Here is a 12,761-nt window from a genome sequence, read left to right as displayed (position 1 = left end):
TTTTTTTTAAGAAAACCCATCATTTTGGCTTTTGTTTCTCTTGTACAATTGTAAGATTTACATTATCATTTGGAAAAGAGACAGAAAATGGAACGTCTTCCCGGGGGGCCACTTGCATGCCAGGTATCCTTCACCAACACTTTTGGAAGCAATAAGAAAGAATTTAAGAGTAGAGTCTAAAATTCGTAGCAGGATGCGATGTAGCTGGCCACTGTGTTTTCCTCTGAAATGAAATGTATGAAGTTTGAGTAAAGGACCTCAGTATACGATAAGCAGAGAAATACATACGGGAAACCTTCCAAATTGATCATCTTTAAGAAAAAATTTGAAGTCTGCTTAGAAACATAGAATTTGCTGGCCAAATTCAGCCCCCTCTCGTTGCCCATTTCTCCTGCTTGAAAGACTCAAACCTCAATCAGTCGACCACTCAGACAACTCTCAGCCACACCACATTGTATACTTGAATAGATTAGTTGTAGATGGTATTGGGCTGTCTCTGTATAACAGCATTCCTGAGAGACCCTGCAGTCTCGTGATTGCTCAGGTGTAACCTGACAGCATCTTAGAAGCTTCTGATACAAGGATATTGACTCTACAGTTAGATTCCACGGGAATCTGCAATTCCCTCTCATTCATATATGGGTCTATTTACTGGAATCTTGTCCAGTGGAGATATGTTCATTGTGTCCAGCCAGACCAGTAATGGACCCATGGACTCTAATTCACAGGAATGCTTCAACACTCATAAGGATCATGGCCGCCATAAATCCATATATATGGCTTAACAACCCCTTTGTGTCCTATGAAGGTCCCAGGCTCTGTCCTTACTCAGTTTCCTCCCAAACCAAAGAATGTGTTTACGGTGAACATTGATTGACTCTCTTCTCCTGGTGGGAAGAGGTCCTAAAATTTTACACAGGTGAACTCAAGAAGACATGTATGATGTCATTGATTAATGTATCGGTTTGTCTTAGTCTGTCAATTCTCGTCTGGTCAGACCCCTTGAATATATATGTGTTGTATTGAGCGCTGCATAAATTGTTGGCGCTATATAAATAAAAGATAATAATAATTTCTTTTGAAGAGCTGGATGCTAAAGAGAAGTTAGAGACCAGAATTAGTCTGCCTGAGACAGTGAGAATGAGACAAAGGGATAGGAATGATGAGACATCCAGAAACCTTGGCATATTTTAAAGCCATAAGAGATAAGTTTATTAACAAGTATGTTCCGAGCATTCTTCACCTTCTTACCTGGAGTGTAATAGTCGTAAACCTTGACAACCGCCGGCTTCAGATTTTGGACGACGTTCGTTTGTGAAATAACCAACAAATACATTTCCGTGCTGTGCTTGAGCTGAAGGGATGAACGCAACATTTTATATACATTGTGTTCCCTTCTGCTTCTATTAGGTTCAATGCAAAGCGCTTGGAGCCCCCCAAGTGAATGTCATTGATTTGACAATTTCCCACCAAATGTAATTCTTCACTCAGCAAATGTAGACATTACGAGAAGCCATAGCATGATCATGGGGGGGGGGTATATTATAGGATTGCGGGTACCCATATTTGCCAAGTGTCCCGGGACAGTCCTGATTTTCCTAAAAGTATGGATTCTGGATGGGCTGGGGAGATCCTCCGATATCTAATCAGCACAGTGCCTACATTCCGTGTGGTTATTATTTAATTTAATTTATTATTTATATAATGCACCAATATGTGTACGGCTAAATTAACCCACAAATGAATAATAATATAATGTATTATTCAAAATAATTATTATATTATATTAATAATATAAAAGATTGTGAATACAAAGCATAATTACTCACCTCATCAAGATATATGGTCACAGAATCCAGATCAATGCTGACTTTCTTAACAAGAGGGGAACTGAGAAGCTGCAGAATATGAAGAAAAAAAAAAGTGTAAGCTCTTGGGGTTGTTTTCCACTGTACCTATTAAAGGCGTCACTGAATTTATCACTACTAAAACTAAATGTAGCACTTGAAGTGTTATTCTATACTCAAAAATTTGCCCAAAACAATTATTTATTAGTGTAATTTTTTTTATTCATATTTTTTTTAGGGAATTCATAATTGTCATGCGACACAAAAGCCGCCAATGATTTGTTGTTGCTGAAAAAAAGAAATTGTAAAATTTTTTTAAAAAAATATATATATTTTTCTCTTCAGTGGTAACAATGAACTTACGAGAGATCTCAATTAATACCCCCACATCATATTATACTGTTGTGATCTACGACACATGCCGAGGAAGGTACAAGGAGGAGTGACAGCGATAAACGTTACCAGTTTAATTGTGTCCTCTTGTGCTCTGTACCCCGACAGCATTTCCACCCTTATGACAACCATATTGGTAAATTCTCGACTCCCGTTGTAACTGAAAAAAAATAACAATCGCCAGATTAGGTCAATAGCGCTAAATGCATATATTACATGTTTAGTTTGATAGAAAAATTGATTTTTTTGATAATTTGAAAAATGTAATCTGAAATTATTGGGTTTTTATTTGATGTGTTTTGTTTTAAATGAACAAGTAATATACAAATCAAACATAGGGTCAGCTGCACCCACCACGGCATGGAGGTGGTGTCTACTGCAGACTACCTACCCCTAAAAAGGGGATTCAACAAATAACCAAAATAGGAGGAAATATAATATCTGTTCTAGTATGGCCCCAGATAGGCTTTAGTGGGTGAGGGGTAGGAGGAGTGATGGGCAGGGAGGGAGTGGGATCAAATGGTGCTCTGTTGACCGAAGAAAGAGGAAACTGAACCGGAGACCCCAGGGAAGCAGAACTTCACCCTGAGACTCTGGGTGAAACCTGGAGATTTCCCAGGTATAGTCGGCGGGAATCTAAACGGAATGATTTACCAAGATCTGGATAATAAGATCGCCTTTCAAGTGGTCTCTTTTATATAAGCCCCAAACCACATTACTTATGAGATAATATGGATGCAGCCAGCACCACTACTTACGGAGACAATACGTGACGACATCGACATTTTTAGGAGAACGTTAGCGGCAGGGACGGGGAGATTAACGATGTAGAAGAAAACAAAACAAAGCAACATGTTCTTTGCAGCTATGATTATTTATTATACTAAATAATATTCTTTCACACAAGGCTCCTTGGGTTTTAGGACATTACCTGACCCAGATGGGAAGTAGGAATTCAATTAGGGTCCCATTGCTGCAAGTGAAAGGATGAGCTTCAACTCTTAGGTTGAATGCCAAGTTGTTCTGTTCTGGATACACGTTGTACTTTAGAACACTCTGTGGGGTAAGAAAGTAAAGCAAGGTTTGAGAGAAGATGTAGGGGGGTAGCAAGAAAAAGAACACATATAGAAGGAGCTTTCTTTTACTTACTTATTTCAACTTGATAGACAGGAGAATGGATATAACCATTAAAAAAACCAACACGTGAAGTCACATAGACTTTTGGAACCTCGGACATTTCGTGGTTCTCCCAGGACTTGAAAGCTTATGCAACTTTACATACGTTTTTCCATGTCGTCGGAATAAAAGTTATCAACAACGACTAAATGTCAAAGAGTCAAATGCAGGAAATTACACTTATATAAGTAAAGTGTTTTTTCTAAACAATTTTGAGAGACCACATTTTGTCAAGGAAACAATTACCGTATTTCACAAGAGAGATTATTTTTAAAGTATTAGTAGTATTTCAGAGCTTTGTAGACTTTCTTCGGAACTGTGAGGTTTATGAATTCAGGGAGGCAGAGTTTTAGTAGCTGGAGTTCAGCTGATGGCATCTTGGGCTACTAATGGAGAGGCACGAGGTTTCCCTGGGACCTCGACTTTGTTCTTAAGGCTTGTGATAACTTGGTTTGTGTTCTCTAATTCCTTGTGACACCGAGATCTTTTTGGATGACACTGAGAGCCATCTGGATGGTATTGAGCTCCTAAAATTTAATGTCAGCCCTTTCTGGGCCCTCTCATTAGACAGACTCCCTTTTTAAATTCTCAGTCATCTCCAAAGATGCTGTTTGTGCCTCCTTCAGGCTGTTGTACTTCTTTCTTAGTTTTATACTGTATGTTGCCAATTCCTCCATTTCTCTCGCCACCATCTCTGCTTCTTGGGTCTGAGACTCCAGCAGGTTCTCCATAGTTTTCATTATTTTTTTCTTAATGTCTCTGCTTCATCCATGGTCTCCAACTGCTGATGATGAAAGAGCTTCAGATGTTAATCCATGGCAGCTCTGGAGGCTTAGACAAAATGTCTCCATGTCCCCAACCTGCTTCTGTAGACCCTCTATGGTGTCTGGTGAATCACCAACATTCTTCCGTTTTGTCTGCTCCATCTCTGCTGAGTGAAGAAGGGCATTTGAGTTCTCCACTTCTCCTCTTCTTCTCCAACATCAAAGATTTTTAATTAGATGTCAGCTGCAGACCAACAGGGTTCAACATTGTGGACATGTTTGTCTTGACGCCAAGTCAAAACCCCTGCTGTTTGCAGCAATACCCCTGGAAAGCAGAATTGTACACAGTAACGGTGGGATGGTCTGGCGGCCAATTGCCCCCCTGGGTAGTTCCAAGTTCTTCAAACAAGGCTGGTACCGGACCAGTCCACATTACGTGACCCTTTTGTAATAAGTTGGTTGCTCAAACAGCTATAAAGGAAGCCGTGTGGTAGAATAAACATGTTTTAAGGTAAATGTGTAAGTGTGTGTTGAAGTGAGTAAATGTGTCTCTGTAAGAGCTGTGTGTGTGTTCTAATGCGTGTTCTAGTTACCTGGTAGGGGTCACTCATCTACCTGCCCCCTCTAGGGCCAGCAGGTGCCGGCCCATCCCCTGTAATAACTCTTGATATTTCCATTGCAAATCTGGTATTTATCGCTTGGTGACACAATAAATTCATGTTTCTAAAGACAGATAGGGAGGGGAAGACAATGAGGCAGAAACGTTGTTACCTGTATATAGATGCAGCCGCTGCCGTTAACAAGAAGGTAGTATTTCCCCGGCACCGCTGGCAGGGCGGCCGTTTGCTGCAGGAGCCGGTTACGTTTATCCACATGGAACCTCTTGGAAAAGCCCTTCGCTCCGGTCACCGTGGCACACAAGCTCCCTTGGTCATTAAACGTGGCTCTCGCGTATTTCGCTAGAGCTTGAATGGCCACCACTGTATCCTACGAAGAGGCAGCAGTGGATGGGTTAAAAAAAATGCTAATTGTGGGGGGGTGTACAGGTTCAAATATATACCCGAGGGGTACGGGTGCAAATATATACCTTGTGTAGCTACACACTCTGCCCCGCAAATCTTAGAGGTTTCTACCTTCCGGCCACTCTTTAGGGTTACAGAAAGCCTTTCCCTCGGGTCTGTCCTGTGTCGCTGTATAGTCAGTAGCGCATCTTGGCGGGGCGCGATCGTGGGCCTGGGCAGCTCTCCAGCCATTCTGACACCACTTGCCTCCACAAGCTATGGCCCTCCATAGTGTATATGGGCCAGTTACAAGGGCCCATATACCAGCCCATGGAGCGGTCCTGTGCCTGGAAGCCTGATCGACCAATAGGGAGGGTCTGATGCCACCCACCCTGGCACTGCCACCATATTCCAGAACACGTCACAGTGTGTATATAAATTAATTCTGTATTATGTCTTTTTTATACCCAAAGTGCATTATTTCGCAAACGTCAGCTGGCAAACTCTTGCTCATTCTTCTAATTTACCAAAATCATTTGCCATTTAATTTAAGACCTTTTGTAAAAAAATCACTGTTTTTATTATTTCTGGTATCAGTAAAAAGTTTTAAGAAAAAATATAGCTCTGTTTTCTTTGTTTTAAAGAGTTCTAGCTTTTGCCCCATAATATAATGTTTAAGGCACCATTTTTGTATGAGTTTTTGCTCTGTTATCTGAGCTCAATCTACTAGACAAACCCCCCCGACTCCTTATCATACCGCCTTTGGGAAACAATAGAATGAATCTCCCAGCCTGACCCCCGGACTAATGAAAGTCTATGGAGGAACGGACTTCATTAGCATTGCCATAAAGCATCAGCTCAGTGTGGTCTTTGAGCCGGGAAAGTCACCCAAAATATCACATGACTGACAGCGACGGCGGCTCCAGGAGCAAAATGAGATAAATTATGAATTACTATATACACTGGATTTTAATGCTTCTTAAATAACCCTTCAGAGCCTAACAGTGACACTGCCTTACAGAGTAACCCTTTACGTTCTGGCCATAATCCAGCTTGTTTTTCCGTTACCTGTGTGGACGAGAATCCACCATAGGGGTTTTGCTGCTTGGTCAACCATTTGACAATCTGGGATGCTTTCTGGATCTCTTCGGAACTCACTGTGGGTCTTGAGACCAAGGCCAGCAGAACATAAGAAGTTAACTCTACGTTGGCTGACACCGCACTCGAAGCGAGGAGCTTGTACTCCCAGAACATCTGCCCTCCTAACAAGAGAGGGGTAGAATCTGGAAAAATTATATTGATCCAGGGAAAACCCGATAAGTTCTAGATTCTAGAAGGTCTTTTCATGTGACCTCTTTTGGATAAACATATAAGAGCTTACATTGATGGCCCTATATCTCTTTAGCCCAATTATGTGGGAGATCTGCATGGGAATTACCCGATGTTGTGGCTTTTGAGTAGAGCTTATCCAGAAGGATCTGTCTCGTTGCAGTGTCGCTAGTCAGCGAAAAGGTGTAGGCAAGCAAAGCTTGGGTGTAAAGATTTGTTGACCCCAAGACTTTTCCCTTCACGCAGTTCAAAGCATTGACCAGGATGATGTCCTACAAAAAACAAGCTCGCTCTGAGTCTCCAAAAGCGAAAGCCGCACACTTTAATAAATATTAAATAAATACTCACGTTTTCCGAGGTGCCAACCTCTAGCAGGGCAGCAGTGATATATGCAGACAGCGATACATCATCCTCCACACCGCCCTGCCGATGGAAGAAGAAGAAGAACATGACGTTCCCACAATAGCATACTAAATGAAACACTAACCCTACAAATAAAGAATAAGGAACAGGAAGAGAGCTCCATGGCAGGTAGAACCAAATCAGTGACTGGCCCGGGATGAAAAGTTGAGAACAGGACCAAGAATAGGGTTCTCCTGCCTTGAACTTCAGCTATAACCCACAGGTCCTGCACTGACTACGAAAAAAATAAGTGTTTTACCTTCATGAGCGTGTGGAAAAGTTTCCCTTTTTTGGTGAAACATCCCCCAGGCTCCTGAAGGGATGAAAGCCAAGTGACCGCTCTGCTGATCACGTCCGAGTCAATAAATATGTAACTCCTTGCCTGGGAAAAACACTTCACCACAAATGCAGTGAGCCTGGAGAAAAAAAGGAGAGAAGGTCAAAAGGGAGAAAGATTGGGCTAAAGGATAGGAAGCATGGAGAATGACACCATCGTTAGATTGAAGGCAAGAGTCAGGGTCAAGAAAAGTGAGCTAGGAAGAGGACTTGCGGCCTAGAAGTAGTGGGTGAGGACCAGGTGAAGGTACAGAGGTAGTGGCGACGGCGTACATATATTTTGTAAACTTACCGAGTCAGATCAGGTGAGAATTCGTTTATGAGAGGTTTGGGGTAAATAGTCTGTGATTGTGAGTCTAGCGGCACTGGGGATTTTTGGTTATCTATAATCCTATCAGGATTGGATGGGTGATTTAATGATAGGTGAAAGCCGCTACCTACCAGCTGCTGCCATCACCGTCCGACTGTCCGAAGGCGCTGAATGATCCATCCATATGCTTAAAAGTGAGCTGCCGCTGATATCCTGAAAGCGGGGAGGTTTAGACAGGTTTAACACCGTTCGGTATCGGGGTCTAGGGTCTTGTGTGAATGTGTGCGGACATATCTCACCGCTCTGCAGGTAGCCCGTGGCTTGTGTTTTCAGCTCGTTCATTAGCTGACCCGTGGCCTCCAAGTATTGCAGGACATATATAATGGGAGCGAAGTTCAGCATGTTCTGCTCCCCGCAGCCGTACGGGGCCACAATCAGCCGGTCCAGATTCTGTAAAGCACTGCCCAGCACGTCCCCTGCAACAGAGAGACATACAGCTACCTGTCTTTGGGTGAAACACACAGCTGTCTGTCACTTAGAGGTCCATGGAGCTGTCACTAGGTGTCACGCACCATCTGTCGCTACAGTTATCTGTCACCAGAAGGTGCATGAAGCTACCTGATACTAGGAGATACAAGCAGCTATCTACTACTACTACATGGTACATATAGCTGTCGCTAGGAGACACATAGAGCTATCTGTCACTTATAGATACATACAACTGTCACGGGTAAACATATAGTAATCTCTCACCCATCACGGAGATTGCTGCGCTAACAGAATCCTCCACCGGCACCTCTGTGAGCGCCAAGGAGAAAGATTCCTGAACTGCAGTGGGACCTTAAAAAACAAGAGATTCCAACACAATATCTGGTGTTACTTACTAGATATTCTAGTGGATGTGAAATGACATACCGGATGGGCAAAGGGCAAGAGTTAGAGGCCATATGGAGAGTTGAATCATAAAGGGAGAAGACAATGAATTTGAATTCAGATGGAGGGGAGAGATGGAGGCTAGACACCTCTGAGAGGTGGTGGCACCTCTGAGGATGTCTGACCCTGTATATCCTGGCCACTAGAAGGTATCATAATTGATGAGAAAAAGGTGGAAACCACTGGAATTTTGGATGGAAGAGAGAAGGGCAGGAATTGGAATTCCCTGATGAAGGGATGAAGGAAGGAATTGTAGGTAGAATGGTGGAGAGAGAAGAGTGGAAAACATGGTGGCCAGTTGGTGGAGAAAGAAGGTCAGGAATGGGAGAGGGGTAAAAAGTGGAAGCTACAACAAGGAAAGGCAACATTAGGAAGCTACTGGATGGATATGTAAACAAAGTTAACATTGTGGATTTAACAGGGAATCTCCACTCATTCCACACATTTCTTAGGATTCTGTGATGTGAGAAGATTTTACCTTTCAGGCACAAGAAGAAAGTTTGGGTGATGTCTTTCCTGACACCTCCAGGCTAAAGGATAAAAGGAAAAAAAAAACATGAGTGGGAGAGCTGGAGAGAGGCTGGACACGTCCACATGTGGCCAGTTTTAATCCCGGGTTTGCCCAGGATTTACTCATGACAGGTATACCTATCGTCTTGCAAGGCATGTCAACAATGGCAGCGGTACAGTACAAAGGGGAAGGGGACAAAATGGAACAAACAGACTCACTTTAACCAGCAGTTGTCTTCTGATAATGTCCGTCTGTCCACTAGTGGGTTTAAAAAACGGTTTTCCATCGCAGGTCTCTATGTTGTTGTTTATGGCATCAGCTCTCACTGTAAGTGTCACGGAGCCTAAGCCCAAGCAGAGATAAAAGATGAAAACGATGAAGACGGAGAGATCTATTTCTAACAATGTGGTCACAGGCGGAAGCTCAGCCGCCGACGGGCAAACATTAGGTCTGGTTACCGACTCTTTGAGGAGTGATATCCCATTCAAAGGCAACAGCTCGATCTGGACATGCGCAGGAAGAGGTCTTGCAGCCCAGGCAGTTCGACACCTGTACGTCTTGGGAGGGCAATAACGATACCGCTATCTGATCGATAATTGTAAAATGAAAAAATTTTTTAAAAAAGGTAATACACATGCACAATATATATAAATATATTTTATATATATATATATGCACTAATATAATTCTACCTGTCTTGTTGAGGTCTAAAGAGAAAGACATTTGAAAAGAAAAGGGTACAATACGAGATACGTAAGCCTTGGGGCCAAAAGGACTGTTCCTCCTAAAGAGGGACACTAGGGAAGTATGGCAATAAAGTAATATCTCTGATAAGTCAATTAATTTTCTACTCAGACTTAAATTTTAATCATATTTAAATGCTATTCTCTTTATACGTCTTTACGCACTTAATTTTAAAAATAGGTAATAAGAATATATCCTTCATTTCAAAAAGATTTTTTTTTTTTCCATTGGATGGAATTTCCTTCCAAAATTCTAAAAAAAAATCCCACAAATGTAAATTTAAAACATTTCTGTTACTCAATCCCTGTATTCCAACCCAGAGATTACTGGCACATTACTGCCTCGTGAAAAATGATTATCTAGGGAACACAGGATTCTATCTGGAATCTGGATTTCAATCAAGTAGCCCTAACATTCCCAAAAAAGATCCAGTCCTTCACGTGTTTCACAATAGCATTTGCCCGCACCTATCACGTGTGTATCGAGAGGATTTTGCACTAGCCATTGTCAACTGTACTTTTTCTCTGTCCCTCCTGGTTCCAGGCTATCCCCTCCTGAGTGAGGACTTTTGGTGTTCTTCAGGGATCCTATGCGGGTGGGTACAGGGTCAGACACCCCATACTCACCCTAGAAGCAGATTGAGTGCCGTAGTATGTGGCCGCCAGCTACATATGCCCAGCCGAACACTACATGAGTATAAAAACATAACGCACAGCCTATCGCACTTACACCATTAGGCAGCCACCGGCCTTAAAGTGCCAGGGCCGCCTCGTTATCCCTAGTCTGGCCCTCTACAGGGTTGCGTGTAAGAGTCCTCCGAGTCGAAACCTACAATATTCCCAGTCCCTACATCTAGCCTCGGCCTAGTAACAACCGACCTAAGGTCTTACAGTAAATGCCCCCAGTCTTTTTGTTAATACGCCCAGTATGAAAGCTGGGACTCACCTTTATACACTGCTGCAGGTAGTTAAAAACCAAGGCTTTGAGAGCGAACCTCTCTCCTCGCACCACAGAGTACGGCAGAATGAGCTCCACGAAGAATGGCTGGAAACCCCGCAGAGAAACCGCAGGAGAGAGGCCGAAGCTGTCCGGTCCCGTGCAGAACGCCCCTGCGCTCCATTCGGTGATGGTATCCGGAACGGTGACCGTAAGGTCTGCTCGGCCCATCTTACTGAGAGGCATGGCAGGGGTTAATAAAGAAAGAAATACATGGTTTCAATTCCCACGATGACTAAACAGCATATATTATTACGTTAAGCATAGGAATGGAGGAGGTCTAGTTTCAGTTTACATAGTTAAGGTAAAATAAAGCATTAATAATACTAATAACAGGCGCAGCAATGGTAAAAGGCAGTATTAGAAGTACCGAGTCTACTTGAGGTGGTAAGAAGTGGTAGTTGTATTTGTTCTAGTTGGGGTACAAAGTAATGTTTGAAATACTAGTGACATTGGAGCTGTATCTAGATGTATCTATGTGCTGAATGGCCTCACCTTACTGGCACAAGTTTCCATATCCAGGTTTCGGGGAAATACTTGCGAATCTTCTCTTCCGAATCACCTCTGATTAATGGGGCCTCAGGGACTACAGGTTCTTTCAACATTAAGGCTGAATGGGGCAAAAAAAACAGTACTCAATAACCAAATAACTGCAGGAATGACCCAGACTATAAACAATAACACAAAAATAACCCTGCACCAGCATTACTCAATCCAGACACCAGAACTACCTTGAACTAACTCACGATCGCTATGAAATGATCCATTCCACCAGTAAAATCATACTCCAGGCACCATTATAAAATAATTCAACTACCAGAACCATCGTGGAATAACGCAGCCATCAGAACCATTGGAGAATAAACCAACCACCTGAACCACCATGGAATAATCCAGCCACTGGAACCACCACTAAATAACCAAACAACCAGGACCACCATAAAATCATCCAAACTTTAGAACTATCATGGAAGAAGACAGCCACCAGAACCACTATGAAATTTTCTAGACACCAGAACCAACATGGAATATCCCAGCCACTGGAACCACCACTAAATAACCCGACAACCAGAACGTCCATTAAATCCCCCAGACAATAAAACTACCACGGAATAAGCCAGCCACCAAAACTACCATGAAATCACCCAGACAGCAGAACCACCATGGAATAAGCCAGCCATTTGAACCACCACTAAATAACCTAAAACAAGAGCCACCCTGATATCACCTAGACACTAGAACTACCAATAAATAAGCCAGCCTCCAGAACCACCATGAAATCACCCAGCTACCAGAATCACCATGGAATACGCCAGCCACTGGATCCACCGCTAAATAACCAAACCACCATCAAATCACCTAGATTCCAGAACTACCATGTAATAGACCAGCCTCCAGAACCACCATGGGATAAGCCAGCCATCAAACTACAACAAAATAACCCAACAACAAAAACCACCACGAAATCACCCAACTACCAGAAACACCATGGAATACGCCAGCCACTGGATCCACCGCTAAATAACCAAACCACCATCAAATCACCTAGATTCCAGAACTACCATGGAATAAAACAGCCATCAAAACCACCACAACATAACCTACCATTCCCTACCCTACACCTGCACTCAGAAAGACGGACACCTAATTATTCCCATCTGTTTCTCGATGAACAGATAGCTAAGCGCATTGCCAGGACTCTCTATGACTTTTAAGGATAATCTCTATATCTTACGCTGAAACAGACTCTCAACCATTGGACCTCTACACGGCTCCGGCTCCTCTAGCGGCTTCTGAATATGAAGGTTTGTCAAAATCTTCACACTGATGTCCTGAAAAAATGAATCGTAGAGAATATAAAGACATATGAAATCAAGCAAATCGTGTTACGGAAGAAGTGAGGGTTTCTACATGAATGGATCACGTAAAAAGGTCTTAACGGGTGAGATTTTGTGGTGGTCAAAAACGACATTGTGTTTAAAAAAAAACAAAAAAAAACAAAAACTGAGAAGATGGGAA

At 42.7% G+C, this 12,761-nt stretch overlaps 1 protein-coding gene across 1 annotated transcript in view; it reads right to left on the bottom strand.

The window, feature by feature from the left end:
• Positions 1-176: 176 nt before the first annotated feature.
• LOC149288761 (alpha-2-macroglobulin-like protein 1) overlaps positions 177-12,761 on the bottom strand; it is a 34,831-nt gene continuing 22,246 nt past the window's right edge. Inside the window, exons 16-33 of the mRNA XM_089491453.1 lie at positions 12,478-12,574; positions 11,238-11,352; positions 10,692-10,917; positions 9,329-9,505; positions 8,970-9,021; positions 8,312-8,398; positions 7,858-8,034; positions 7,690-7,771; positions 7,172-7,328; positions 6,859-6,933; positions 6,620-6,782; positions 6,250-6,443; positions 4,952-5,167; positions 3,172-3,296; positions 2,310-2,400; positions 1,830-1,898; positions 1,252-1,354; positions 177-223 (exon numbers count right to left, since the gene is read on the bottom strand). Coding sequence (XP_089347579.1) covers positions 177-223; positions 1,252-1,354; positions 1,830-1,898; positions 2,310-2,400; positions 3,172-3,296; positions 4,952-5,167; positions 6,250-6,443; positions 6,620-6,782; positions 6,859-6,933; positions 7,172-7,328; positions 7,690-7,771; positions 7,858-8,034; positions 8,312-8,398; positions 8,970-9,021; positions 9,329-9,505; positions 10,692-10,917; positions 11,238-11,352; positions 12,478-12,574 — 2,253 coding nt within the window. The remainder of the gene's footprint in view (positions 224-1,251; positions 1,355-1,829; positions 1,899-2,309; positions 2,401-3,171; positions 3,297-4,951; positions 5,168-6,249; positions 6,444-6,619; positions 6,783-6,858; positions 6,934-7,171; positions 7,329-7,689; positions 7,772-7,857; positions 8,035-8,311; positions 8,399-8,969; positions 9,022-9,328; positions 9,506-10,691; positions 10,918-11,237; positions 11,353-12,477; positions 12,575-12,761) is intronic.

This window comes from Sceloporus occidentalis, unplaced genomic scaffold (assembly GCF_023333645.1).
Source record: "Sceloporus occidentalis isolate IW3139 unplaced genomic scaffold, rSceOcc1.0.p SCAF_50, whole genome shotgun sequence".
NCBI classification, from domain to species: domain Eukaryota; kingdom Metazoa; phylum Chordata; class Lepidosauria; order Squamata; family Phrynosomatidae; genus Sceloporus; species Sceloporus occidentalis.
This window is presented reverse-complemented; position numbering and strand designations above follow the sequence as displayed.